General features: G+C 32.2%; 2 protein-coding genes across 4 annotated transcripts; one reads left to right on the plus strand and one right to left on the minus strand.

Annotated features, from left to right (window-relative positions):
• Positions 1-642: 642 nt before the first annotated feature.
• LOC132755645 (gametogenetin-binding protein 2-like) lies at positions 643-18,606 on the minus strand. Its single transcript, XM_060746536.1, has 12 exons — positions 18,308-18,606; positions 15,276-15,469; positions 12,037-12,180; positions 11,577-11,675; positions 11,186-11,296; positions 10,202-10,405; positions 8,701-8,881; positions 8,000-8,200; positions 5,705-6,020; positions 5,000-5,109; positions 3,721-3,810; positions 643-2,833 (listed from the first exon to the last, which is right to left on the minus strand). Exons 1-12 carry the CDS (start codon positions 18,392-18,394, stop codon positions 2,633-2,635), a joined length of 1,938 nt encoding a protein of 645 aa, XP_060602519.1. The 5' UTR covers positions 18,395-18,606; the 3' UTR covers positions 643-2,632.
• A 164-nt stretch (positions 18,607-18,770) lies between these two features.
• On the plus strand, positions 18,771-25,766 carry LOC132755646 (uncharacterized). 3 transcript variants are annotated; one of them, XM_060746537.1, is made up of 7 exons: positions 18,771-18,839; positions 20,194-20,328; positions 21,563-21,595; positions 21,919-22,035; positions 22,565-22,755; positions 24,214-24,318; positions 24,910-25,766. In XM_060746537.1, the coding sequence occupies exons 2-7, from the start codon at positions 20,235-20,237 to the stop codon at positions 25,453-25,455; spliced, it is 1,086 nt and encodes a 361-aa protein (XP_060602520.1). In that variant the 5' UTR covers positions 18,771-18,839; positions 20,194-20,234; the 3' UTR covers positions 25,456-25,766. The 3 variants fall into 3 exon arrangements, with proteins under 3 accessions (XP_060602520.1, XP_060602521.1, XP_060602522.1); XM_060746538.1 differs by having other exon boundaries at positions 18,772-18,839; positions 20,230-20,328; XM_060746539.1 differs by lacking the exon at positions 20,194-20,328 and having other exon boundaries at positions 18,793-18,839.
• The last annotated feature ends 1,175 nt before the right edge of the window (positions 25,767-26,941 follow it).

Raw genomic sequence — 26,941 nt, forward strand, 5'->3', positions numbered from 1 at the left:
TAAAGCAGCACATCTCAAATATCCAATAACCACTGAAGTAAGTTGATCATTAAAACAGCATGCCTAAAATAACCAATAACCATTGAATCTAGTCGTCCATGAAGGCAGCATGCCTAAAATAACCAATAACCATTGAATCTATTTGATCATTAAAACAGCATGCCTAAAATAACCAATAACCATTGAATCTAGTCGTCCATTAAGGCAGCATGCCTAAAATAACCAATAACCATTGAATCTAGTCGTCCATTAAGGCAGCATGCCTAAAATAAACAATAACCATTGAATCTAGTCGTCCAATAAGGCAGCATGCCTAAAATAACCGATAACCATTGAATTTAGTCGTCCATTAAGGCAGCATGTCTCAAATATCCAATAACCATTTAGTTGATCATTAAAGCAGCACATCTCAAATATCCAATAACCACTGAAGTAAGTTGATCATTAAAACAGCATGCCTAAAATAACCAATTACCACTGAATCTAGTTCATTAAAGCAGCATGTCTCAGAGAACCAATAACTATTTTGTCCAGTTAATCATTAAAGCAGCATGCCTCAAATAATAGCTCTTAAACATGCATATTTCCATATTTTTTTTACATTTTTTACTAAGTAGTAGTACTTCTTCCTAAACAAATGGCTTTTAACACTTTGCTAACAACTGAGTTTTGAAGAATTTAAGCAACAATATAATACCGGTTTACTGATCAGAAGCTCATAAAAAATTTTTTAATAGTACATTTCCAAAAACCCCTAATTATCACTAACTCTACAACTGCTGAAATTTCTTAAATGGGCTAACCATGCTTCAATAGTGGAACTGTCCATTATAAAATATGAGGATATTTTACCATGTTCAGCCAACTGTATCAAGTCAAGATATATTGCACTCAAGTACAGATTGGCCTGGCTCTATACTGGGTTCTGAAGGCTGTTTTCATTTCATCATTGTAAGTGCGAAATTTTTCACAAATATAGAGCTTGCTAGATCAGTGTTTTGTTTTTGTTTGTTTGAATTTCAACAATTTCTGTACAGAATATTACTAGTAACTCTTTTACAATGCTGGAACCAAAATGTTCAGTCTTTTCAGTCTGACCGGGCTTCATACTTGTGGTATCCCTTTTTTTTGTATTTTGATACTAAAATCCCTTATACTTGAAATGGACTGTTCCAAATTCATAGCAGGGCTAAACCCATTATACAAATCCGGCAGGTAAAGGTATAACACCAGTCTATTGACATAAAAAAAAATAAAAATATTAGTTTAGAATACAAGTCGACACAAATGCAACCATAAGATGATGACACTTTAAATACTAATTTTCAGTTCATATAACAGAACTTCCCTAAACATAAACAAACCAACAGTATATTCCTATGTGTTAAGTATAATTATCAGCAAACACAGAGAATAAAGTGTTAATTCAAATTCTGAAAACCAGCTTTAATTATACATGTCATATTTGAATAAATTATCATTATTTTCACACTTCATGCTTCTTTTCCTGTTTCGACAAAAAAAATATATATATATACCGAAACAAAAAATTAAAATAAATAGAAAGTTCAAACTAGCACAAGAAGTTGTGAAACAAAATAAAATCTAGATAAACAGTAAATATAACTATGTGTTTTTGTTTTCCATATCAGACTTAAATAAATATACTGCCAAACATTTTCTCTTTTAAAAAAATTAAAATCCTCCAAAATATTCAAACATTACTCAAACTGCTTAGGGTAACCCATAACCCGCTGAAATTCTTAAACAGACTTGCCCAACATCTCCATAATAAATTATCAATAGGTTATGGAATATTAAGGTGAAAACTTACAGTTAATCAGCCACCAGTATAGAGCCTGGTGTGGTCAGACTGCACGGATGCGCAGGCAGGCCTGGCTCTACGCTGGTGGTAAAGGCTAGTCACTTTCAGCTCAAGCAGGTAATGGGTTAAGAATGGCCCAGAACAACTATCCCATCCATTTTCTTTTCTATATGGCAAATACACAGTACATCATTTCTTCATCAGAACACTTTTTTGTGCAATTAGAAGTAATTACTAGAAATAGGCACCAAATTTTATGATCAATAGCAAAACCACAAAAATTGACAAATCCTTTTTTTTCCATGTCACAATGCATGTACATGAACAACTTTCATTATTTATGTGTCATCTTGGCATTAAATAACATGTATAAACATTCTTCTGTCAAGCTCTAGATAGTTAAATGAAAAAGTCCAGAAGCTTTTCAAGATAATGATATCAATGTATGGGTCTTAATATGATGTGATTACATAACAAGACCAAAAGGATGATATCATAATCTTTTTTAAAAAATCTCGCATTTTTTCCAGTTAGGAAATTAAGCACTGTCAAATGCCATTATATGTCTATTTATCTGTGTATGCCAATTCTAACCCAAGCATGTTTCAATAATGATTGCATATCAAGTGGATTCTAACCTTTAAAAGTAAACTCATAAAATTAAAATAAACACTGTCTGTTTTGAGAAGTAACAAGAGCATAAGCATTAAGAGCTGCTGCACCGAAAAAAAAAATTGAAAGTGATAAAAACTTTTTTTCGGGAAATACTCGCTCAAAAATCACAGTTCAAATAGCAGAATCACGTCACTACTGCGTGAATGATATCTCGCTGTCTAATGGTTGTTTCTCCGGGCCGTCAGACTGTTGTTTATGCTGCATGTTGTTGAATCTTTGCCGCAGTGTCTCCCGAAGTTCTTGCCTTTTCCGCATCAACTTTTTCTCGTTCGCTTTAAACCTCATGATCTCTTCTTCAGATATAACAGCCTCATCTTCAGACGAACAAAATTGCTGCAAGCAATAATATACGTGATGTACTAATATATATACACTGAATGAAAGAGAAAATATTTCTGTTATCATTTCCTACTCATCTATATTCGTCATTTTTTAAGGCTATTTTGTTTTGGGTTTTAAGTCACACTCTCACTTATGAACTTTTCAGCTTTACTGGTGAAGGAAGATCTCCTGTGCCGCTCCATGCATTATACAAACAGGCACCTGGGTAGAACTGACATTTCATCTGCTAGCTGGGTAGCTTCCTCACATGAAAGAATCCAGTATCCAGTCCTTGGCAGGATTTCCACCCACTGTGGTAAGAGCAAAGTTGTTCGAAAATCAACTACCTTGACAACTTGGCCACAGATGCCCCTAATTATTAATACTACTTGTTTAAAAAGATTTATATTTTCTTCTTTTTTTTCTAGGAATATAAAAGCTGATGTCATCTTCCAGACAAAATTTGATGTGCTATGTCAAAGCTTAACAAAATATGCCAAGTCTTTAAAACATATGCCAGATTTTAAAGAAATATGCCAAATTTAAAGAAATATGCCAAATTTTAAAGGAATAAGCCATATTTTAAAGAAATATGCCAGATTTCAAAGACATATGCCAAATTTAAAGAAATATGCCAGATCTTTGTAATATATGCCAGATTTGAAAGAAATATGCCAGAATTTTAAGTAATATGCCAGATTTTATAGAAAAATGCCAAATTTTAAAGGAATAAGTCATATTTTAAAGAAATATGCCAGATTTCAAAGTTAAAGAAATTTGCCAGATCTCAAAGAAATACACTTGATTTTAAAGAAATTGCCAAATTTTAAAGAATTATGCCAGATTTCAAAGAAATATGCCAGATCTTTGATACACATGACAATTCTGAAAGGACTTACCTCCAACATATCTTCTAAGCTGAATGTCATTTTGTATTGGCCTTGCTTTTCACAGTCACCTTTACATGTAGGAATGAAATAATCTTCACACTGAAATTATACAGTAAACAGGTGTTAATTAAATATTAAGCTCATGTTATCTTGACCTGCTTGAACCAAAAAAATTCATCTTTTGCCATCAGTATAGAGCTCCCAAAAAAAGATCATCTTTTGCCATCAGTATAGAGCTCCCAAAAAAAGATCATCTTTTGCCATCAGTATAGAGCTCCCAAAAAAAGATCATCTTTTGCCACCAGTATAGAGCTAGACCAGCTTGCACGTCCATGCAGTCTGAGCAGGCTATATACTGATGGTAGCTCGAATTTGGTTATATATTTTTATATCAAAATCCCTTAAAGCTGCAAGCCTCCAGATGAGTCAATAAGTGTCAAGAAAATCAAACTTGAGAAAAATGTACTACAGTAGAACTTCGGTAAGTTGAAGTTGAAGTGACTTGCATAAAAACTTCGACACATCGGGACTTCGACTCATGAATCGCTCTCAATTTCATGACAAAAATTTCTACCGTAATTAGTCCTAATTATAAGATCTATAACAGACATATTTCATGTTTTTCCATCATTAATCTGATATTTTCATTTTACAATGATAAATATAGCATGTTAAATAACATTTTATTTGTTAAATTAACAGATTATAGGTCACAAAGAGACTCTAGAGCTTTCAATGTTGAATAAAATTTCTTATCTACTATATACCAAGTTTTAAAAAAAAACAACATCTTTCTTCCTTTTGGATGAAATAGAGAACAGGGGTGGGTGACCATGTGGCATTTGTTTTCAGTTCTACCATGTTAAGAGTAACAAGAAAATGTTAATAATAGTATACAACTATTTTACTTGGCCATATATCATAGTGGTGGCTGTTTATTTGTAGTTTACCATCCAGATAAGAGTATACGCCACTTTGAATTCACTAGAGCATAGCTCAGCCACATCATCGTTCATGTGCAAGCTGTCAAGCAGTTTACAAGTACAAGTGCCTTCACTTTTGCAAGAAACTGATAAACTTTTGTACATTCCAGAGAAGAGGTAGTGTGATTGACCACAGAAAGGAATTTTTAATGATCAATCAACAAAAGTGACCTGCAACATTGGTAATCGAACCAAGGTTGCCCGATTCACAGTCAAGCACTCTTCCAATCAAGCTAACCAGACAGTCAATATATCCTGTCAAAAAAACATTGTTAGTACATCATTAATAGTGCAGACAGCATTACCTTGTTTCCTTTGGGAAGAGGTGAGGAAGCTCTTCCCCTCTCCGGGGACAGTTCTGACATTGGACATCTCTCTCTTCCCCTCGGATTACACACATGTATGTGATCATCTCCTGCAATAATAATAGATACTAATCTCTTATTACCAGTGGTTATTCCCCCAACTTTAATAAACTTGTCACATCTAGACCAGTTTCCGAAAAGGATGAAAAAAATATGTTTTACAGAAGTATTCTATATTGAAGTATTATCATTTTGTTCTAATAGGTGTTTGAGCAGACATATCAAGTAGATCTAGTGAGTCTTCTTACATGGGACTAGAAATGTGTCAGTTTAAGACGGGCAGGGGGGCCCATGATCAAGGGGGACAGCAGATGACAAAGTATATACCCCTTAGTTCACTTTTGGGGAAAAAAATTTGCTTCCGTAAGATTTCCCCCAAAAAAATTTTTTTTACCTCAAATTTTAGCACTGGTCCGGTGGTCCATGGCCAGTGTTAATTAGTTCAGGCCAGTGTAAATTTTAAGAAAATTTGGTTTAATATATAGTAGAATAAATTCAAACTGAAATTCGGGCCAGTAAATTCAAAACCTAAACTTCATTGACTGTATTTACAAGCTTTGAACCTTAAATTTCTTTAACATTTCATCACAATCAATGTAAATATAGCATCTCTACTGAATGAAATCAATAAAATCAATAGTTTACCATCAAGTCCCGTACAAACTCCGTCTGAGCATACAATATCCGAGCCGTCGTTAGAACTAGGCATACTACAACTCTCGCACCCGTCTCCGCATGATGAATAACCGTTATCACTACTTCGACTACCAAGTACCATTTGAGGTTTATGAGGCGGCCCCGTACTCGGAGACCGAGGATCACAGGTTCGCTCGCAACTCCTACAACTATTCATTGAAGCAACAGTGGTATTGGAATTGTGATCACCACAGTTGTGGTGTGAGCCGGTTGAGGTGCATGACTGTGGAGACTTCTTTGTCATGGAACATGCTGAGCTATCACACTGTAAATCATACAAAATATATATATCAGATACCCTGATGATTTTTTTTCAACACAGACGTAATTATAACAGATATGAAAGACTACAGGCAAAATAAAAACAACAATTTTTATTTGCCATTTGTTATTAGCTAGAGAAATATATAACAAAGTATTTATTTCTCATTTAGGATTTATCCAACAACTGTAAAAAGCCATTAATCAAAAGGCTGAAATCAAACAAGTCTGACACACTAAAGTGTTATTTCCATAATATTACCTAAAGGAGAAGTCAGAAATAATACCAGGGCTTGACAGATCTCTCAAAGTTCACAAGGGGGAATGTTGAAAATCTAGGCCATACAACATAACCTACATTATTATGTTCACATTACTTAGTTTTCATTACATACTACTACAACTACATAAGATTATACATTTTTACTATCTATTATGTTTTAATGACTAAATTACTACTATATTATTTACAATATTATGTCTAAAGTACTCAAATTTATGACCAAATTACTCATAACTTCATTATCTACATTATCATATCTACATTACTTACATCATTACAACCAAATTACATATACTGACATTACTACCATATTACTTACAGTTTAATGACCAAACTACTTACAACAACTATATTACTTACATTATAATGACTTCATAATTTACATTATTATGTCTCGATTGCTTAGATTTTAACAACTTCATAACTTACATTATTATGTCTCGATTACTTAGGTTATAACAACTTCATAATTTACATTATTACTCCTTGCTTACTTACATTATAATGCCTTCACAATTTACATTATTACGTCTTGATTACTAACATTATAATGACATCATAATTTACATTATTACGTCTTGATTACTAACATTATAATGACCTCATAATTTACATTATTACGTCTCAATAACAATGCAATAACATTATAATGACATCATAATTTACATTATTACATCTCTAATACTTACATTATAATGACATCATAATTTACATTATAACGTCTTGCTTACTTACATTATTATGACTTCACAATTTACATTATTACATCTGGATTACTTACATTATAATGACTTCATAATTTACATTATTACGTCTCGATTACTTAGGTTATAACAACCTCATAATTTACATTATTACTTCTCAATTACTTACATTATAACAACCTTATAAATTATATTATTACATCTTGATTACTTACATTATAACGACTTCATAACTTACATTATTACGTCTCGATTACTTACATTATAACGACTTCATAACTTACATTATTACGTCTCGATTACTCACATTATAATGACATCAAAATTTACATTATTACATCTTGATTACTTACATTATAATGACCTCATAATTTACATTATTATGTCTTGATTACTTACATTATAATGACTTCATAATTTACATTATTACGTCTCGACTACTTACATTATAATGACATCATAATTTACATTATTACATCTTGATTACTTACATTATAATGACATCATAATTTACATTATTACATCTTGATTACTTACATTATAATGACTTCATAATTGACATTATTACGTCTTGATTACTTACATTAAAACAACTTCATAATTTACATTAGTACGTCTCAATTACTTACATTATAACGACTTCATCATTTACATTTTTACGTCTTGGTTATTTACATTATAACAACTTCATAATTTACAATATTACGTCTTGGTTACTTACATTATAACAACTTCATAATTTACATTATTACGTCTTGGTTATTTACATTATAACAACTTCATAATTTCCTTATTACGTCTTGGTTACTTGCATTATAACAACTTCACAATTTACATTATTACATCTTGATTACTTACATTATAACAACTTCTTAATTTACATTATTACGTCTTCGTTACTTACATTATAACAACTTCATAATTTACATTATAACGTCTTGGTTACTTACATTATAACAACTTCATAATTTACATTATTACGTCTCGTTTACTTACATTATTACAATGATCATCTTCATCCTCTTCCTCTTCTAACACCAAATTCTCTTTTTCGTGTAACTGACCAGACTTTGCCTTCTTTTTCTTTTTACGCTGTCTTTTCTTCTCCTGACGTTGTTCACGTGCTCGCTCCTCCTCTAACAGCTCCTCGCACATTAACTCCAAATTAGATACACCCTGTTTACGCTCTAACGCCATCTGTATGTGGAATAAAGATAATACTGACATCAAAACTCTGGATTAACCTAAACATTGTGAATCAGTAGGTTTTAACTGATGTCACTTTGACAAAGCTTAAAAATATGACTTTATTGTAACAAAAACTAATTTTAGTATCAATGGCATAGTGTCTACCAAGTTGACTAGGAAACATACTATAAGGTTGAGCTCTATTGAAGAGCAAACACAAAAAATATCTTATTATTTTTTTTTTATTTCTTCTTTTACTATTAATTTTGTAGTACCCAGTGTCTATTCTAGGAGGGATGATTCACTCCTTTTTTTTAAAGAATTTGCCGGCAGGAGGAAAATTTTACATAGAGAAAGAAGGAAAAAGTTCAACAAATGTAATAAATTCACTCTTTTTGTAAAAAAAAATTCCCCAGTTTTCGAATCCTAGAATAGACACTGAGTACCAACGGCCTTTCGTCAATCAAAGGATGGATAAAATCTCAACATTTTGTCATCAGAAAAATTACCTCAAAACTTTGTTTAAGTGCATCCACACCAAGGAAGAACAAAATCTGCCATGTCTGCTCCTCTGCCTTCAATTTTTGCCATATTTTATGTAACCTTTCATATGTGTGTATTCCGAGACAAGTAAGTACCTCCTCCTGGGCGATATCTAACGTCTTGGCATGTCTGTCCCGTCTTCCGTTACTATAACAATTACAGCATTATCATTAATCTTAACTGAATGGTATATTATTCTGTTTGCAAAACAACAATTTCATTATCAATAATTAGGGCTGTCATTGCTGGAATATTTTGTATCAATATATCGAGAGTCAAATTTTGACGTATTTATCTATTTATTTCATGCTTTCCAGTGTTTTACTGTAATATATCAGATAATTATATTCTGATAAACCACTTGTGAAATTTATAAAATATAATTTTCACTGTAGCCGGACTATATCTGAATGCGGATGAAAAGAATATCATAACTAAATGGAATAACAGGCAAAAATAAATGCAGTTATACGTAAATTTTGCTTCTTTAGGAAAAGAAAGTCGATGCCATCATACATCATGTTAAAAATGTAACAAAATTAAGAAATTTTACAGATCTATATTTCAAAATTGATGATGTGACGTCATGATATGATGACGTCATAAGGAGAATGCGCGACGTTACGCGGCAAAATCAGTTAAAAATACTTAAATTCACTTTAAAAGCATGAAACAAAAAGAAAATTTATTTGTTTCACATATAAGATTGAAATATATTTCATTCGTGAACACCAGCTATTATATTTTCACTCGTGGCTAAGCCACTCATGAAAATATTGCATCTGGTGTTCACTCAGTGAAATATATTTCAATCTTGCATGCAAAACAAACAAATATCCTCTATGTATCGACTTTGACAGTAAATACAATGAAAAACATTTATATATGTGTTATAAATTGGGATCATGATGTTTTACGCTTGTATTAGACATTACAAATAACTACAAACTAACAGAAAATTTGTTTTTTCTTTCTGATATTTTTGTACTGGCATTTGAAACGGAGATTAAAGTTCAAGTTAGCCTCCTTGGTATTTTTCATGCTATAAAAATAATGAATTGATTTATTATTCTGTACAAGTCTGACCGTCTCATAAAAACATCACAAATCAATAGCTAAAATAATTATTTTCTTACTCCGAGTTTAATATAACCAAATATTCCAAACCTTAATTCAATTGTCTTGAATATACGGTAGTCAACTGGCGTATATGTATACTGAGTAAGTCAAATAATAAGTCTAACTTGCATTGTGTTTTCTACATCTTCTGGAGTAAGTCCTGCACCAACTAATCTCTATTTTTTTAACCATAAAACATAGTAAAGTGGTAAGAATGAAGATGATATAATAGCAAAAGTGTTAATTCTTGCACAATCTTTTAGAACAACGGAAATGTTCTAGCATACGAAAATGGGTACAAACACTGTTTCGTTCTAATAAAGGGAAATAAAGCATTCAAAATCATACCTTCCGATGATTTCAGGTTCTGCTCGGCCAATAAGATGTGCTATAAAGTCTGTATCACACAACATGTGAATATGCCGTTCCTGAGGACAGCACCGCAATCCCTCGTACAACGCTGGACAATAACCTTTCTCCTTTGCACTGTCTATATCACCAACTAGAATACTGTATGCACGCAACACTTTCGATTTACATTCTGAACAAAACCTGAAGAAGAAAATGGTAGAAATTATTCAATATATACACAGATACAGTATAACTTTGCAAATAGTTGAAGGGACTTGCCTTAAAACATTCCGACATTGGGACTTTGACTTGTGTATCGGGCTCAGTTTACTACTATTGGAAAATTTCCGAGACATCAGCATTTATAAAATCGCAACAAAAGGAAGGGTGATATCTTAAAAAGGTTACTGTAAATATATCCTATATCATTGTCATCTGACATAGGGTCTGCATTAACCTACACTTCACGATCAGTAATAAACCTGAATTGTAAAGTTTCACAGAAGTTTATATTCTTTACATACCATTGCAACTAGATGATAACAATGAAAGCATATTCTCACACATAGAAAAGCATATGAAGGTTGTAAGAATATACGGCTAAAAGTACAAATACATCTGTCACACAAGTTGATGGGCATTCATCATCAAGGAAAAAAGGTGAGACAAATACCTTGATATCTAAGGTGGGAAATAGCCGCAGGTTTTTGACTTAATGAAACATACTCAAATCTTTCTATCACAACACATTAAAACTTTAACAATTCAGAAAATTTGACACATAAAACTCTGACATACATAGCTTTTTAAAAGAAAATATAGGGAAACAAATCAAGACTTTTTTTTTTAACTCAAAACCTATATATAAACCAACTAATCGAAGTTGGGCACACAGAAATTTTTCTCTGTATTACTCTTTTGAAGAAGAGAATGCTTTGACCAAAATTTTACATTGGACTCACGAAATTCTAAATAACATACCTGTGTTTTCTAAGGTAGTTTTCTAGGGTATCAAGTAAGCTATCAGCATCCACTAATACAACTTCTTCTCTACATTCTTGAGACAACAGATCCCAAATATCTATCCAACTCCTGCAGACATATATATAAAATAACTTTCATCGCATTGTAAAATAAGTTTAATGGTGCAAGGAATTACTGGTTGCAATGCAGAGTTGGCCCCACAGATACCATGCTACAAAACCTTTGTAATGAGTTATTTTCTATAAAATTTGATAAAAATATAGTACAAGGTATTTTCTTTAAAATTTGATAAAAATTTATTATTATTCTTTAAAAAGTCAGGCAATGAAACCTTGTAAATAAACATATACCTTATTGTTATACTTTATCAATGACAACATCAACTTACCCTGTTGTTTTAGTTTTATGAGTCTCCAATGAGTGTAAGTTACATCTTTTATTCTTTTTACTTTTTGGAATAGCATCTACCATAGTTGATAACTTTGCCCTGCAAAACAAATGTTCAAGATTTTTCATATAGGTTTTTCTTTTCGGCATAAATTTATACACATTTGATAATCACAACTTTCATTTCTATCTTATCATTTAATATACAACCAACTTTGTTACCATTGGGTAGAAATCAATCAAAAGTATTGTTTCGTAAAGCAATGCACTAACATTCAGAAGTTAGTTGAAATAATATATGAACTGATAAGTCTAAAATTGTATGAGTTCTGAAGAAATTGGCCATCACCTTCAACACACAGTCATTTTTTGTATTCACAATGTACTTCTTAATATAATTTCACAAAAAAGAAATTGTGTCGTGACGCGGCTCATATGATATAACACATGGCCAAACTTACCCATGAATATAGAAGAGAGAATATAAGGCTCTAGGATCAAACAAATAGTTTCTATTGATAGACATAATAGCACTTTTGGTGACGATTAGAGGCTCCAGTGCAGGGTGTTGTGAATCCACTAATTGGGTAAATAGTCTCTCCACACTGAAATCATATAAAAACAACGTAACTGTCAATCATTTCTGTAATATAACATGTTAATTTTTATTATTCATCTTGTTCTTTCTTAGATGCTAAGCTCACGCTGTTGGTAGCTTTTTGCAATAATTTTATAAGATTGGCGTTTTTGTGCATTTTGGCTAAAGAAAGTCGTGATTATGTTATACACCTATGGCTATCAGTGTTTGACTGTTCGTATAAGGTGTAAAGGTCAATAAAGAATTTGGTTTATACAATTAACACCAGTGGGATGGTTTTTAACAAGTGTTAACTTATTTTTGGTTACATCATCATGTTAATTGATATAGTCCAAAGCAATAAAAAAACATTAGAGGTAAATACTTAAAAATATTGTTCAACATAATCAAAGCCACATAATATTCGTGGTTTTAAAGTTAACAGCCTTAATACAAGCCAACCAAATATTGTGCTGTAAATTACAAATTTTGAAGAAAAAAAATAAGCTGCTTGATTAAATCACCACTGGTTAACAAAGTTAAATTGGTGATGGATACATTTTTTCGGTAAGTGATTCAGAAAACTAGAAATGTGTCATCATGCCACGGATGCCCCCGCATGCAGCCAAAATTTCAGATGTTATAATATTTAGTTCCAAATTTGTTTGCACAAATTATTTTTTTAATTTTAAGTTCAAAGCCCTTAAAACTGTTCAATGTTAACACAAACCATTTTCATACAATGTTCAAGGCACTGAAATTATTCAGTCTTAACCTTTTGAAAAAAGCATATTTCATATTTGTAGCCAAAATAATGGCTACATACATTTCCACAAAAGTATGAGTGCTGAAACTGAAAATTCAAAATTTTTCCAACATTCAAGAAAGATAAGTTTGTCCAAAATCATTGAACCATGACCAAATTCAAACTTAAACTGCTGTTCCTAAGATGTATCTATATTATTTTCAAAGTGAAAGGGACATAACTCTGCCTAAAATCATCGAACCATGACCAAATTTAAACTTGACCTGCGCCTTCCTTTGACATATTCATATGTCAAATTTGAGTTTAATATGTAACACTGTTGGGTAGATAATGAACAGAAACTGTAAATTTCATATTATTTTCAAAGTGAAAGGGGCATTACTCTGCCAAAAATCATTGAACCATGACCAAATTCAAACTTGGCCTGGGCATTCCAAAAACATATCCATATGTCAAATTTGAGTTGAATGTGTTGTACCATTGGGGAGATAATAAACAGAAACTGAAAATTTCATATTATTTTCAAAGTGAAAGGGGCATAACTCTACCAAAAATCATCGAACCATGACCAAATTTGAACTTGACCTGTATTTTTTCATGATATATCTATATGTCAAATTTGAGTTGAATGTGTTGTACCGTTGGGGAGATAATAAACAGAAACTGAAAATTTCATATTATTTTCAAAGTGAAAGGGGCATAACTCTGCCAAAAATCATCGAACCATGACCAAATTCGAACTTGACCTGTATTTTTTCATGATATATCTATATGTCAAATTTGAGTTGAATGTGTTGTACCGTTGGGAGATAATGAACGGAAACTGAAAATTTCATATTATTTCAAAGTGAAAGGGGCATAACTCTGCCAAAAATCATCGAACCATGACCAAATTCGAACTTGACCTGTGTTTTTTCATGACATATCCATATGTCAAGTTTGAGTTGAATGTGTTGTACCGTTGGGGAGATAATGAACGGAAACTGAAAATTTCATTTTATTTTAAAGTAAAAGGGGCATAACTCTGCCAAAAATCATCGAACCATGACCAAATTCGAACTTGACCTGTATTTTCTCATGACATATCCATATGTCAAATTTGAGTTGAATGTGTGCAACCGTTACTAAGATAATGAACGGAAACTGATGATGACGGAATGACAGAATGACGGAAGGACGGAATGACGGAAGGACGGAATGACGGAAGGACGGAACAGGGTAACACTATATGCCCCGGCCATTACATGGCGGGGGCATAAAAATGGGCTTCATTCTGTGAATGTCTTTGCAAGTTCAATTTCTATTGGTTGATATGATCTACCTGTAATAATTTTACTCAATCATTAAAGTGCCTCTGTATAGTTAATGTACGATAAATAAACAAAAAAAAAAAATTTCCTCCAAGACATGTTGAAATGATTCATTTGCTTAGTACAAAAAAAAGCATTTTTTTTTTACTTTGAAATAACTTCTATATCGGTTTCCCAAATTTGAAAAACCCAAGTCTATTAATAGCTCTACCTGTAATTAATAGTAATAGCTCTACCTATAATTAATATTAATAGCTCTACCTATAATTAACTATAAATACAATTACAAATGTTTATTAACAATTGCACTGTTGATTGCATTCACCCTGAACTATAAACACAAACCACAATTTCCATGCATTTTTGCTAAATCTCAAATAGAAAAATTCATAACACTATTTGCACTGTAGACTGATGATATTTTAAGCTTTTACTGAAAACCATTTTCTGCTATTTATAAACTGTTTGTCACCCTATCATTTGTAGGGTAAATTAATATCTTACTTTGTAAGTCATATTATAGGAAACAAACTTTATTTCACTCTAAATAAATTTAATCAATGGAACATATATCAAGTTGTTTTTTAGAACATGAGGCAGAATAATCAATAAAATTGTTTTCCAGTAATTCTAAGATATATAACATTCTTATTTTGTTCTATCTGATTCTATGAAAGAAAATAAGTTGAGCTATCAGTAGTTTGAGTATCCTTGTTAAACTGAAAAAAATCTCAGATGAAATGTATATTTAACCAACTACTTATGTTGTTAATTGCAAAATTATGAATAGTCTACTGAACTTTTGGCTATGATCATTTAAAGATAAAAATGTTGGCTATTCTTTTTAAGCCAGAGTGAGCTCTGTAGTTGGAGCAAATGAAACTTCTTAGAATGGCATTTTACTGTTTGCTAAGCAACTTTAAATTTTAATCTTGACATAGCTAAAATTGGTAACTGACAGTCCCAAAAACAAAAGCCATGAAAGTTCAACTGAGAAATTCAGCAGGTATTACTGTTTTAATTACAAGAAGGATCTATTTTCCTCACCTTCTCCTACAACCAACACAAGGTACTAGATGGGTAAGTAAGTTCATAATATCTTTACTGGTGACCATCATGGCCACAGCAATCTCGTCCTTGGATAAAGCACTAAACCTCTGTACAAAACGCTCCATATCCTTACACTTAATACCATTAACATGATCACAATCTATACATTTGTCCGCAAACTGAACAACCATCTGGAAAAAAAAGTCAAAAATAAAATGCCTTGATACAAACGCACAAAAAGATTAAGGTAACAAGTTTATTAAGTCACAAAAAAGTTTATTAAGACACAGATCCTTAAGACAAAGGGGATATCACCAAAAACAAACACATGTATTAACTATTACTTAAATTGCAGTATTTCAACATGTATGCCATTAAATATTACAACATCTACATGTAAATTTATGCATTAAGTGACCTGTTACATAGGGGAAAGTAGAGAATTGTGGAGAAATTCAAATTTAGTTTGCCTATATTGTAGTTCAGAAATTTTCTCAGAAGCTTAAATAGTGGGACTGGGAAGTCATGTACATGTAAGTGCAACTCAAAGTGTGGGGACATTTGGCAAACATTATACAAAGATCTGATTTGACAATTATAATTTCACTATTAGTATATGGGAGCTTGATGAGTGTAGGACAAAAGCCCTCCCAGACTAAAGCCCTCATATCCAAAAATGACAAGGCGGACAAAAAGCCCTCCAGTGAAAATGACAGGGCGGACTAAAGCCCTCCCATGAAAGTAACAGGGCGGACAAAAGCCCTCCCGCAGCAAATACATATAATTTTATATGTATGTTGTTACACTTAATTCTTTCTTTTCAATGCACTCAACATATCTTGAAACATCTCAGAAAGGTATATTCTGAATCGATGAAAGGTGGTTCTTGCTCATACTTAAACTTAGGCCAATTGAAAACAACAACAAATATATATGTGACAATTTTAATATGCTGAGTGCATTGGAAAAAACCCAGGTATTTAACATACATTATATATTTTTGTTATGGGAGGGCTTTTGTCCACCTTGTATATTTCAAGGGAGGGCTTTTGTCTGCCTTCTTAATTTCACCAGAGGACATTTGTCCGCACACTGTCATTTTCATGTGAGGACTTTTGTCCACCTTGTCATTTTTGAATGGAAGGGCTTTTGTCTGTTTCCCAAGCTAGATAGTAATTTTGTTCTAGATGATCAAGTGGTGATTGTTATGATATTTTGTCACAGGCAAGACGCCAAACGGCTGTCATAACAAATCAAAGAGCAGAGCTCCAGATAGCGTGCGTATAAGCGTAAAATACGCATAGAAAATCTAAAATACGCATCACTTTCAAAATTCGTGCGTCACAGTTACGCACAACAAAATGAAAATACGCTCGTATGTCAAAATTTATGCGTAAAAGAATAGAAGTATAAACATTTGATATGTAGAAAGAAAATTTTTTGAGCATAAAATAAAATATATTTCCATTTAATTGCATTGAAAACTAAAAATTCTGTTGTCAACAACGCATGTTAAAAATGAAAGTAGCAGGAAATACAGAAGGGAGGTAACTCCCGTAGATCTATCAACCTGTGAAATTATTGATGAAATTTGTGCCAGATAATCATCGTAGGCGTTAACACAGTATTAAGTTTGTTTAGGCATCCATTGACATACTCAATATAAACAAAAAAATATATTTTAATAAAATTTCTTTAACTTTAGTTGTTGGAACAAAATAACATGTTATTCACCTGCAGTCTTGTACTCAATATTTTCGTACCCAGTATACAGTTACGGCCAATTTTCTCTCAGACTAATAATTTTTTTTAAGGAAAGATGAAAAAACTTGTTTATGTTTCTTTAATTCTAATTACAACTATTATTGTTCAAACTGGAGTACATGATAAGGTACATGCCAACAAAAATAAAGAAAGAAAAATATTGACTCCTAGAAAATAAAATAACTTGAGGGCTTCCACTAGTGGAAGTTTGGGAGTCTTTTACTCCTTCAATTGGCCTAGGTGACTTCCAAAAATCAATACTTTCCTTCTTTACCTATATAATTTGACTTCCAATATCAGAGATTTTGAAGTCTTTGACTTCCAAATTTTGAAAATGGAAGCCCTGATAATTTTGCTGTGTATCCTAAACTTGAGTTCCAGTATACTCTGGAAGTCTGACTTTACATGGCATGTTTTGTATTGTTTCACATTAAATCAATATTTAATCTGTAAAGGTTTTTCTAAAAAAAAAAAATAACCAAACAAACACAACAATAAGTTTAATTTGTTTATAAAAAATGCAAAATGCTTTTTTGACAGATTTTACCCCTTAAGTTTTTCAGAATTTGCATTTTACCCCTCACTCTAAATTTTGAGGGGTAAAAACCCCTTGGCCAAAAAAATTATCTGGAGCTCTGAAAGAGTGCCTTCACAGACAGCCAATACACAAATTAACTATTGCACTTGTCACAGTTCAGAACTGTTCACTATTAAGGGGAGATAATATGTAAGTGGCTGGATAGCTCAGTTGGTAGAGCCGCGGTACAGGAATTCCAATTCCAAGTTCGAATCCCGTCAAGCTGCACATTTTTCTCAACCTGTGAAATTTGGCGACCAACATGGGGGCCTCGTGATTGTATAAGCTCCCGAGTCCAATTTCACATTGTTCTCTGTAGCTTTTAGAAATTCGAGGACGAATTTCAATCTAGCAGATCAGAACTGCTCGTTATTTACGGGGAGATAATGTGAACTGTAAGCGGCCGGATAACTCAGTCGGTAGAGCCGCCGTTCGATATTCCGGGGGTCCCGGGTTCGAGTCCCGGTAAGACTGCACATTTTTATCACCCTTTGACACACTGATTTGGATATGAAACTCTTTGGCAAACTCAAATAGAAAAAAGAATGTGGGTGGGGTGATTTTTGACCTTGTTTCACAACGTATCTATCTACAGATTTGTAGAATGTACGATTAATCTTAATTTTGTATGTAACATATATAAAATCATATTTGTTAACTGAGCATCATCATTGCACAGTAAACTTACTGTAAGTGTGTCGTCAACAACCAGAGGGATTTGCCTTCTTTCAAATTGATAATCCTCAGACCGAGAAACTGCTATTAATTTCGCCATTATTATGGTCTAGACTTTAATGACAGTTCTACAGATTATAAAATGAACATTAATGTATACAATAAACAACTTCTCGTTTTTGCTAGGCTCCAATTCTAGCAGTATTTACGTTAAAAATATTTTGCCCCATATAGGAATTTCCTTGACTTCGAGTTTAGTGACCGCATAACACAGCCACCGAGAATTAATCTTCCGCGATGTCAATTTCTAAACTGGCATATCAGATTACTTATTTAACAAGAAATTGATTGTTTCTTTCAATGATTATCTTGTTATACTCTTAAACGATGGTATATTGCCATAAATAGTATTATAAACATAAATAAGTGCGTAATAAAACAACATGGATGAAAAATAGTTCTTGGTCACGCGCACCCTAGTGGCAAATAGTATTCCAACGGGAAATTACTCTAAACTCATATTTGGGAGGAACAACTCGTCACTGGTATTGTAAATTTGTTGATAAAAATTTGGAAATTATTTGAGCTTCCATTTGAATCATTCTGATGTTCTTTTAGTTTGTAATGTCCTTATAACTTCAATCTTGCGAGACATTTTGCTTGACTTTTAAGTAAACCTACTTAAAAATAACATTTTGCATTAAACTTGAATAGGTTTCGGATATGACTAAATTTGCAGATGATATTGTTTAATTTGTTATACAGTAAGTAAAATACTGTCTTAACATCAGGTCAGAAACTCTTCAAAAACAAATACCTTAGAAATGTTTGACATGGATTGTGACATCGAATCCTATTTGTTATGCTTTGTCATTTTTAACGCAAGAATTTCCATGATATTTAATGTCATCAGGGTCTTCCAATCAAATAGATTCTATTTAAATAGACCCTTATGTGGTGATATAGAACTGTTGATTAAAACTACATTTCTTACACCATTCAATCTCTTAAAAGATGCAAATTCACTAATCTAAAGGTAGCCAATTAATTTACGCAACCATTTTATTCTAACTTTTTTTTTTATATATCTTGTATAATTATTATTACTGAAAAATAAAGGTGGCAAATATCATTAATATGTGCGAAACAAACTGTGTCAAGTCATACATAAATCCCATTTATAATGTAATAGTATATATTAAATTGACAGCTGATTTACTTATTATACAAATGCTAAATTCTATATTCTACTTACTTATAACAGAATTACATTGCTTGTTTTTCTGACTGTGTGTGTGTGATTTGCAGGGCTTATAAGTTTATAAGCTTTAATAAATGGTACATGTACTTGAAAGTATCTTGTTAAATCTACATTGTATGTCCATATTTTTGCCAAATTTTGTATATATACAAACTTGACCTTGTATTGAATCTGATTATGAGCAATTGTAAATTTGTATGCTTGTAAAAAAGACATAATATTATAGTTGTAAAGTTTGTCTTAACATTTGCCTTAGAATTGCTTAATATTATGTTATATAGATTTAACATTATTAATATGAAACTTCTTCTTTGTAAGAAGTTTTAAGAACTTGCTTCTATTAACTTTTAAAACAGTGTTTTTCCCCACTTTTTGGCCACTAAATTGTAAAATTTTGAGTTGTGAAATTAGCTAAGTAAATTTGGGGAAAAATAAATCGACCATCACTGTCACTAACAACTGACAAATAATAAATATAGAATATTTTTAAAGAATGGTTTGAATTAAATGATAACCTATCCCACATTTCTCTTATTAAAAGAGGAGGAAAAAAAGAAGGAAACACTGTACAAATAAATGTAGTGTATGGATAAAGTTGCTTTGGTAGTTTTTATGTTTATTATATAACTAATTTTCAGGCTGTGTTTCTAACATAAATGTTGCTTTGTTTAAAGTGTTCATGAACCAGAATTCATCCAATATGATGAGAAGACACAGCAGGTTGAAAATCTTCACTGGGATACTCATCCCAGTTTGTTGTCTCTACTTTCTAAGTATGTGTTGTTTGTTATTTTATTTAAATGGACTCCACTGAAGTTTTTTGACATGCGGGGACTTGAAATAAATTTTCGAGATTAATGTTTCATTTGATGTAGGTCTAGACAAATAACTTGTGTGAAAAATTTCAGATCATTTATCAAAATAAGTATTCTTATTGTATGAAATATCCAAAATTGAAAAGCGTTGCAACACTTTTCGCCTGAATCTGGCTAAGAATAGTACAAGAATACAGTTTGAAATTTATTTCTCAGAATATATCTTAATTATTTTTAGAGTATCGTTCTGTTTAAGTGCCCTAGCTGATCTACATAAAGAAATTAAGATTTTATGTAATTTGTTTTTAGGCTTTTGGGCCTCAGTGGAGCTCCTTTTAAACATATTTGTATGCACATATAATAATTATTGTGTTAGAATATAATATAGTCATGATGCATTGCTGTTAGAATATGCTTTGTTTTGATGTCATATCATGCTGTGTAATACATTATACTAAAACCTTTAACTATTCAGAGTACACTATCATCACTATTCATCAGATATGCACAAAGAACTTTAAGCATAAATAAATGTATTCAAATTTTATGATCATACTATCCAAATTTGTAATGAATAGTAAAGGAAGAAAAGTAAACAGTTATTATTTCAACCTTTTGAAAAGAATGGTGAAAATTGAAATGTAATGACTAGAAATGTTGTGGGAAAAAGTTGCTGACTCTGAAAAAAGTTGACCCTCATTTCTGCGGGTTTGAATCTTGCCAGGAACTTATTTTCTTTTGAGCAGGCTATACGGCTAGTAAAAAGGAGGTTGATTGTTCTACTCAGATGCCTGTTTTATTTTTGCCTGAACTAATGCAATGAACAGGATTAGTTTGTATAGTAAGTCATTATGACTATAGCAGTGTTAATGTGCCACAAAACTCAACTAAAACTAACAAAAATATGGATAGAGTATGTTTAAATTACAATTCATGAAAATGATTAATGGACAGGACACACAAATGATGGAATATTTGAATTATAAGAATACACCCATATAAAAGTAAACTAGTGGAATCTTGTTGATGGGTAACAGTAATTGAGTTTTATAATAATCTATATTAAAATATATATATAAACCTAAAAAAACAAGAGTGTTTCATATAAGAATAAGAGTATTTCATATAAAAAATACCCTGTCAAAGTCATATATACATTAACATTGTAATTTTGTATTTTCTAACCTTTCAGTGACCAGGTTTATTAATTTTGATGAAGTTGAAGGTATGTACAAAATTGTAATCTTGCTATCTTTCTGTAACTGTTGGTCAATTATTAGAAGTACATTTTATTACATTTATTTAATCCATAGGGTAATTATATATTATATTATTATAAGAGCTATTATAGTTCTGTTTAAAAGCAAACAATAATAGATTACGGATTTGTAATGTTTATATTTGTAGTGATTGAAGAAGTATTTTTTTAGCCGGTCTCTTGTAATATTTGCAAGTCAGTGTTTTTAACTTAATTTAGTTACACTATTTATTACGTTTATTTTCTTCTGATTTTGATTAACAAATGGAGGTAATTAACATATTTTGCAGTGAAAGAATCTTTAAACAATGGTAAACCATGCCTTGCTAGTCTTGGACCAACAATGAAAGAAAACCTAGAGAAGGTTAAATCCTACTCCTTCCCAGAGGCAGAGAAATATATCAAAGGTATTTTAACCTGTTGCATATTTGTGCCTTCACTTTTCGGTGAATAACAAATTACTGTGATGTTTTTATAAAACTATATACAAGACTGCTGTCAATTAATGAATAGGATAAAAAGATTAAAACCAACACAGTTTATCAAAACATGTTTCCCTTTAATAAGCTACATCAGTTGATGAATAACAAAGGAAAATCTTATTTGATTAACTATGAAATTAATTAGGTCATTTCATTTATTTTTCTCTATTATTAAAGGACGTTTTATGTATTAAAAATAGGTTACAAAGATTTTTGACAGGTTATATGGTGGTACATAAACAGTTGTTTGCAATGTAACTCTTGCCCAGTGGCTTGGGTTACATATGCAAATGTCTATTCATTTAGGGCCATATAACCTATTGAAAATCTATTAAAACCCATTACTCTTGCGTGGATATTGACTGAATTATAGCCCTCTGCACATGAAGTTTTGTATTCAATCCTCATTGTCATTGAACCAAATATTTTATCAGTTTTGTTTGTTTGGTTTCAGAATTATTTCCACCCTCGCTACCAGATGAGACCAGCCTTCCCAAGATGCCAGTGTTTGTTACTGCGGCCTCCGCCAGCCATTACACAGAATTTATGGAGCTCCTTCATAATGTTTCAGCAGTAACAGACAAATACACTGATATTAAACTAATCATTTATGATTTAGGATTATATAAATCCCAAATTAAAGAGGTAAAGAGATAACCATATTACCATGTGTGTTTTAGATTAAAGATTACATAATTCCCAAATTAACCATTGCAAGTTCAAAATGAAGAGTAATGCACATCAACATCAGGGCAAGTTTACAATATTTAATTGGAGTCTACTAGTTTTGGTCACTTTATGACCTTCATCAGGACCAAATTAGGTAGAGGAAGAACAATATGATTTAATAAAATCAGCTTCTAAATATAATTGTCAATTTCTATCACTTTCTTGTGTTGGCACTTGATTATAAAATTGCTTGTGTACTGAAAACTGCTTGTGGTGCAGCACAGGCAAAAGTCGACAGGACAACAAGATGGAAATGAAAGTAAATTTGGCATTTTAGTGAGAAGGCAACAAGAAAGTAATAGGAATTAGTCACCATATGTCATTATTGCTTTGCTGATGTTTAACACAAGTCAGATTATCATCACTTTAGTGCAATAATTGGCTAACTCCTATTAAATTCAGAAGGACTTAAACCGTTACTGTACTAACTTGACATATCCAGGATTATATAATTCCCAATTTATTGAGGTAAAGAGCTAGGAATATTCATTATTGACATAATTTATGATTTCCAAATTAAAGTGACATTATACTCAAACAAGGGGCTTAATTTTGAAAGCAATATTTTTGAAGTTATGCCCAATTTGACTTCAGAAATTTTAACAGACAAGCGTTATGCCATATGCAGTGCTCTAATATCGCTGTCTAGTTGAATAAGTTCTAGATGTATTTCATAAGATAGGCTATTATAATGGTAATTGACCAAGAACTGAAAATGAAAAAATGTTTATGATACAGTTTAAAAACTACCTAAATTATAAAAAGACAGCCCCACTCTTTTTAAGAACTCACTGTTACCAATACATTTTGAACATAATAATAATTATAGATATTCATAGAAATTGGTCATCTGGATTATTGATAATATTTTCATATTGAAATATAAATCAAATACCATTGTGGCAAAATGTTTTTATTTTTACCTGTTCGCTGACCATTTACACTTAATTGGATGGGCATGTCACTTAAAATGGGTAAAATCATTTTGACACTCGTAAGTTGGAACATGCATATTGAATTAAGTATGATCTTGAAAAAAAAAAAAGACTTATATACAACTTAAAAATGAAACAAACACAACTTAAAAATGAAACAAACAAGGGCATTTGATCCTTTATAAAATTCCAAGCATTCCTTTAGTATTTTTACTTAAAAAATAATATATCTCAAACAGTGATTTTATCGCTAAATAAAATCACTGGAGTTCAGATGCTAGGAATTATATCATGAAGGGGTGTTAGAATTCTTGTCAATATTGATGAAAAATTAGTTAACGCTGAGCCAGGTGATTGAATTGTGCGGTACTTCTGGTTGCATACCATGTAATTTAATGAGTTGATAAATTTTGTAATTTGACTATATTTTCTTCTTCAGATAGAGAGTGTTTGCAAGTGCAGTGTGAAAAAGTTTCCATTTGCAGATCTTCCAAAGCATGTGAAAGAGCTAAAAGGCTATGCCTGGAAGCCTGTGGCTATACAAGTAGGTTGCATCGCGTGATTTTATTAATAGAACTATGCCAGTACATTTATTTTAGTTCGCTTGTGTAGGAAACTATGAGCTTGAAGTTATAGAAACATTTTAGAATCCATTCCTTTAAAAACAAATAGTACTAAGCAATTAGTGTAATGTTCTCCCTCAAGGAATCAACAGCTAACCCCTGATGGGGTTTGAACCCACGCGCCTAATTGTATTTAGATTACTAATCTGAAACATTAACCACTTAGCCATGCAGTCGGTTTGTGTGCACAGTAATCAAAGCAATGAGCTCTGTAGCTGTTATGGTTTGTTAGATGCTTAGTAACAAATAACTGTTATCAATAGGCATCTGATTGTAGTTTGAGCCGCGTCACGACAAAACCAACATACTGCATTTGCGACCAGCATGGATCCAGACCAGCGTGCGCATCCATGCAGTCTGATCAGGATCCATACTGTTCGCTATCAGTTTCTCTACTTATAATAGAGTTGGTAAGCGAAAAGCATGGATCCTGATCAGACTGCGCGTGACACAGCTCATTTTTTTTTTTTTGTATTTACTAAAAATATAACGCTTAATTTTTCAATTTGCAGCTTGCTGCCAAGGATCATCCGTTTGTTATTTGGATGGATGCGTCAGTGAGGTTTACAACCACCGACCTCGATGCTCACTTTGAGCGAGCTCGAAATCTTGGTGTCATGGCAACAAGGGGATATGCTGCAATAGCCATGAGAACACATCCGAACACATTCCGCGTATTCGGCGAGGAGGCGTGCACTTTTAAAGCAACCAATGAGCTGGAAGCAACTCTGATTCTCGTCTATGCAAACAAATTTGTTTCCGAGTTTTTCCTTAAACCGTGGGTATCTTGTGCTTTGACATACGGATGTATTGTGCCGGAGAGCAACAGTATCAGGTTTATAGGCTGTGATAGAACTGATCAACAAATCTATTTTGATTGTCATCGATTCGACCAATCAGCTTTGAGTATTTTAATGTATAGATTATATGAGAAAGACATAGAGCATCATAAGATGAACCATTCTTTCTTCCGATTCTGTAAAGGGGCCGATGAGCAATGGTATTTCCCTCAGTTTATTAATGAACTAATGATCAAATCCCATGAAAAATGTTTTTGATCAAGGTCAGGGTAATACCTCTAAGCTAATGACGAGAAATTTTATTTTTTTACATGCTGAAAAGGGACCATAACTCAGGAACTGAAACTTGATTATCAATTAAGTGTGAATGTTAAAGCTTTATATAAAAAAATACTTGAAAGTGATATTTTTGATATTTTTTTGTTAAGAGAATGTTTAATTTATGAAATTCAATAGCCATTAAAGGCTTTTATTTTATCTTTTTATTGAATTACATGTTTTGCTAGGAAATAGTTAAAGCTGCAAAGCTCAAGATGAGCAGAAAAAAAAGAAGAGATGAGCAGAAAAAAAAGAAGAATAAAAAAATAAATTAAAAAAAATGCAGTAGTCTATTAATAATCTGAAATTTTTCACAATCCATAAAAGTTCCACACTAATTTTTATCACAAGGGATTTTTATCCCTTATCTTGGGTTGGGTCCGCAAAATTTTGTATTTTTAGTGTTAAGAAATTATGTAAGTTTAAAAAAAAAAAGATTTGCGTTATTTGCCAAAATTATGAATTTTTATATACACTGTGATTTTTTCCCGCTGTTTTGGAAATAGAAACATTAGGCATTTTTGCCATTGGGAATGTATCCATATGCTGGAACTGTCTAAAGGAGGAGAAAAAATACCTGTATCAGCATATCTCTACCCAGATAGGGTACGGACTATTTTTGTATAATTCATCACATGTTAGCATAAGTTATTGTCCCCCGCCTTTTCGAAGAAAAAAGGGGGATATAGAAATAGGCTCCGTCCGTCCATCCGTCTGTCCGTCCATCCGTCTGTCCGTCCGTCCGTCACACTTTCGTGTCCGGTCCATAACTTTGTCATTTATGAAAGGAATTTGAAATAACTTGGCACAAATGTTTATTATAATAAGACGATGTGTCATGCGCAACAACCAGACCCCTACCTCCAGGGTCAAGGTCGCACTTGCTCATTCAAGGTCAACATTGCCTATTTGAGGGTATATGTCGTGTCCGGTCCATAACTTTCTTATTTATGAAGGGATTTTGTAAATACTTGCCATAATTGTTCACACAATAATCAGACGATGTGTCATGCGCAAAAAACCAGTCACCTACCTTCAAGGTCAAGGTCACACTTTGGAGGTCAAATATTAACATAGTCTGTTACAGGATATATTTCGTGTCCGGTCCATAACTTTGTCATTTATCAAAGGAATTTGAAATAACTTGGCACAAATTGTTTTTTATAATAAGAGGATGTGTCATGCGCAACAACCAGATCCGTACCTTCAGGGTCAAGGTCGTACTTGCTCATTCAAGGTTAACATTGTCTATTTGAGGGTATATGTCGTGTCCGGTCCATAACTTTCTTATCTATGAAGGGATTTTGTAAATACTTGCCATAATTGTTCACAATAATCAGACGATGTGTCATGCGCAAAAAAACGGTCACCTACCTCCAAGGTCAAGGTCACACTTGGAGGTCAAATACTTACATAGTCTGTTACA

The sequence above is a fragment of the Ruditapes philippinarum genome, unplaced genomic scaffold, assembly GCF_026571515.1.
Source record: "Ruditapes philippinarum isolate M1 unplaced genomic scaffold, ASM2657151v2 ctg2343_1_1_1_1, whole genome shotgun sequence".
Taxonomy (NCBI): Eukaryota; Metazoa; Mollusca; class Bivalvia; order Venerida; family Veneridae; genus Ruditapes; species Ruditapes philippinarum.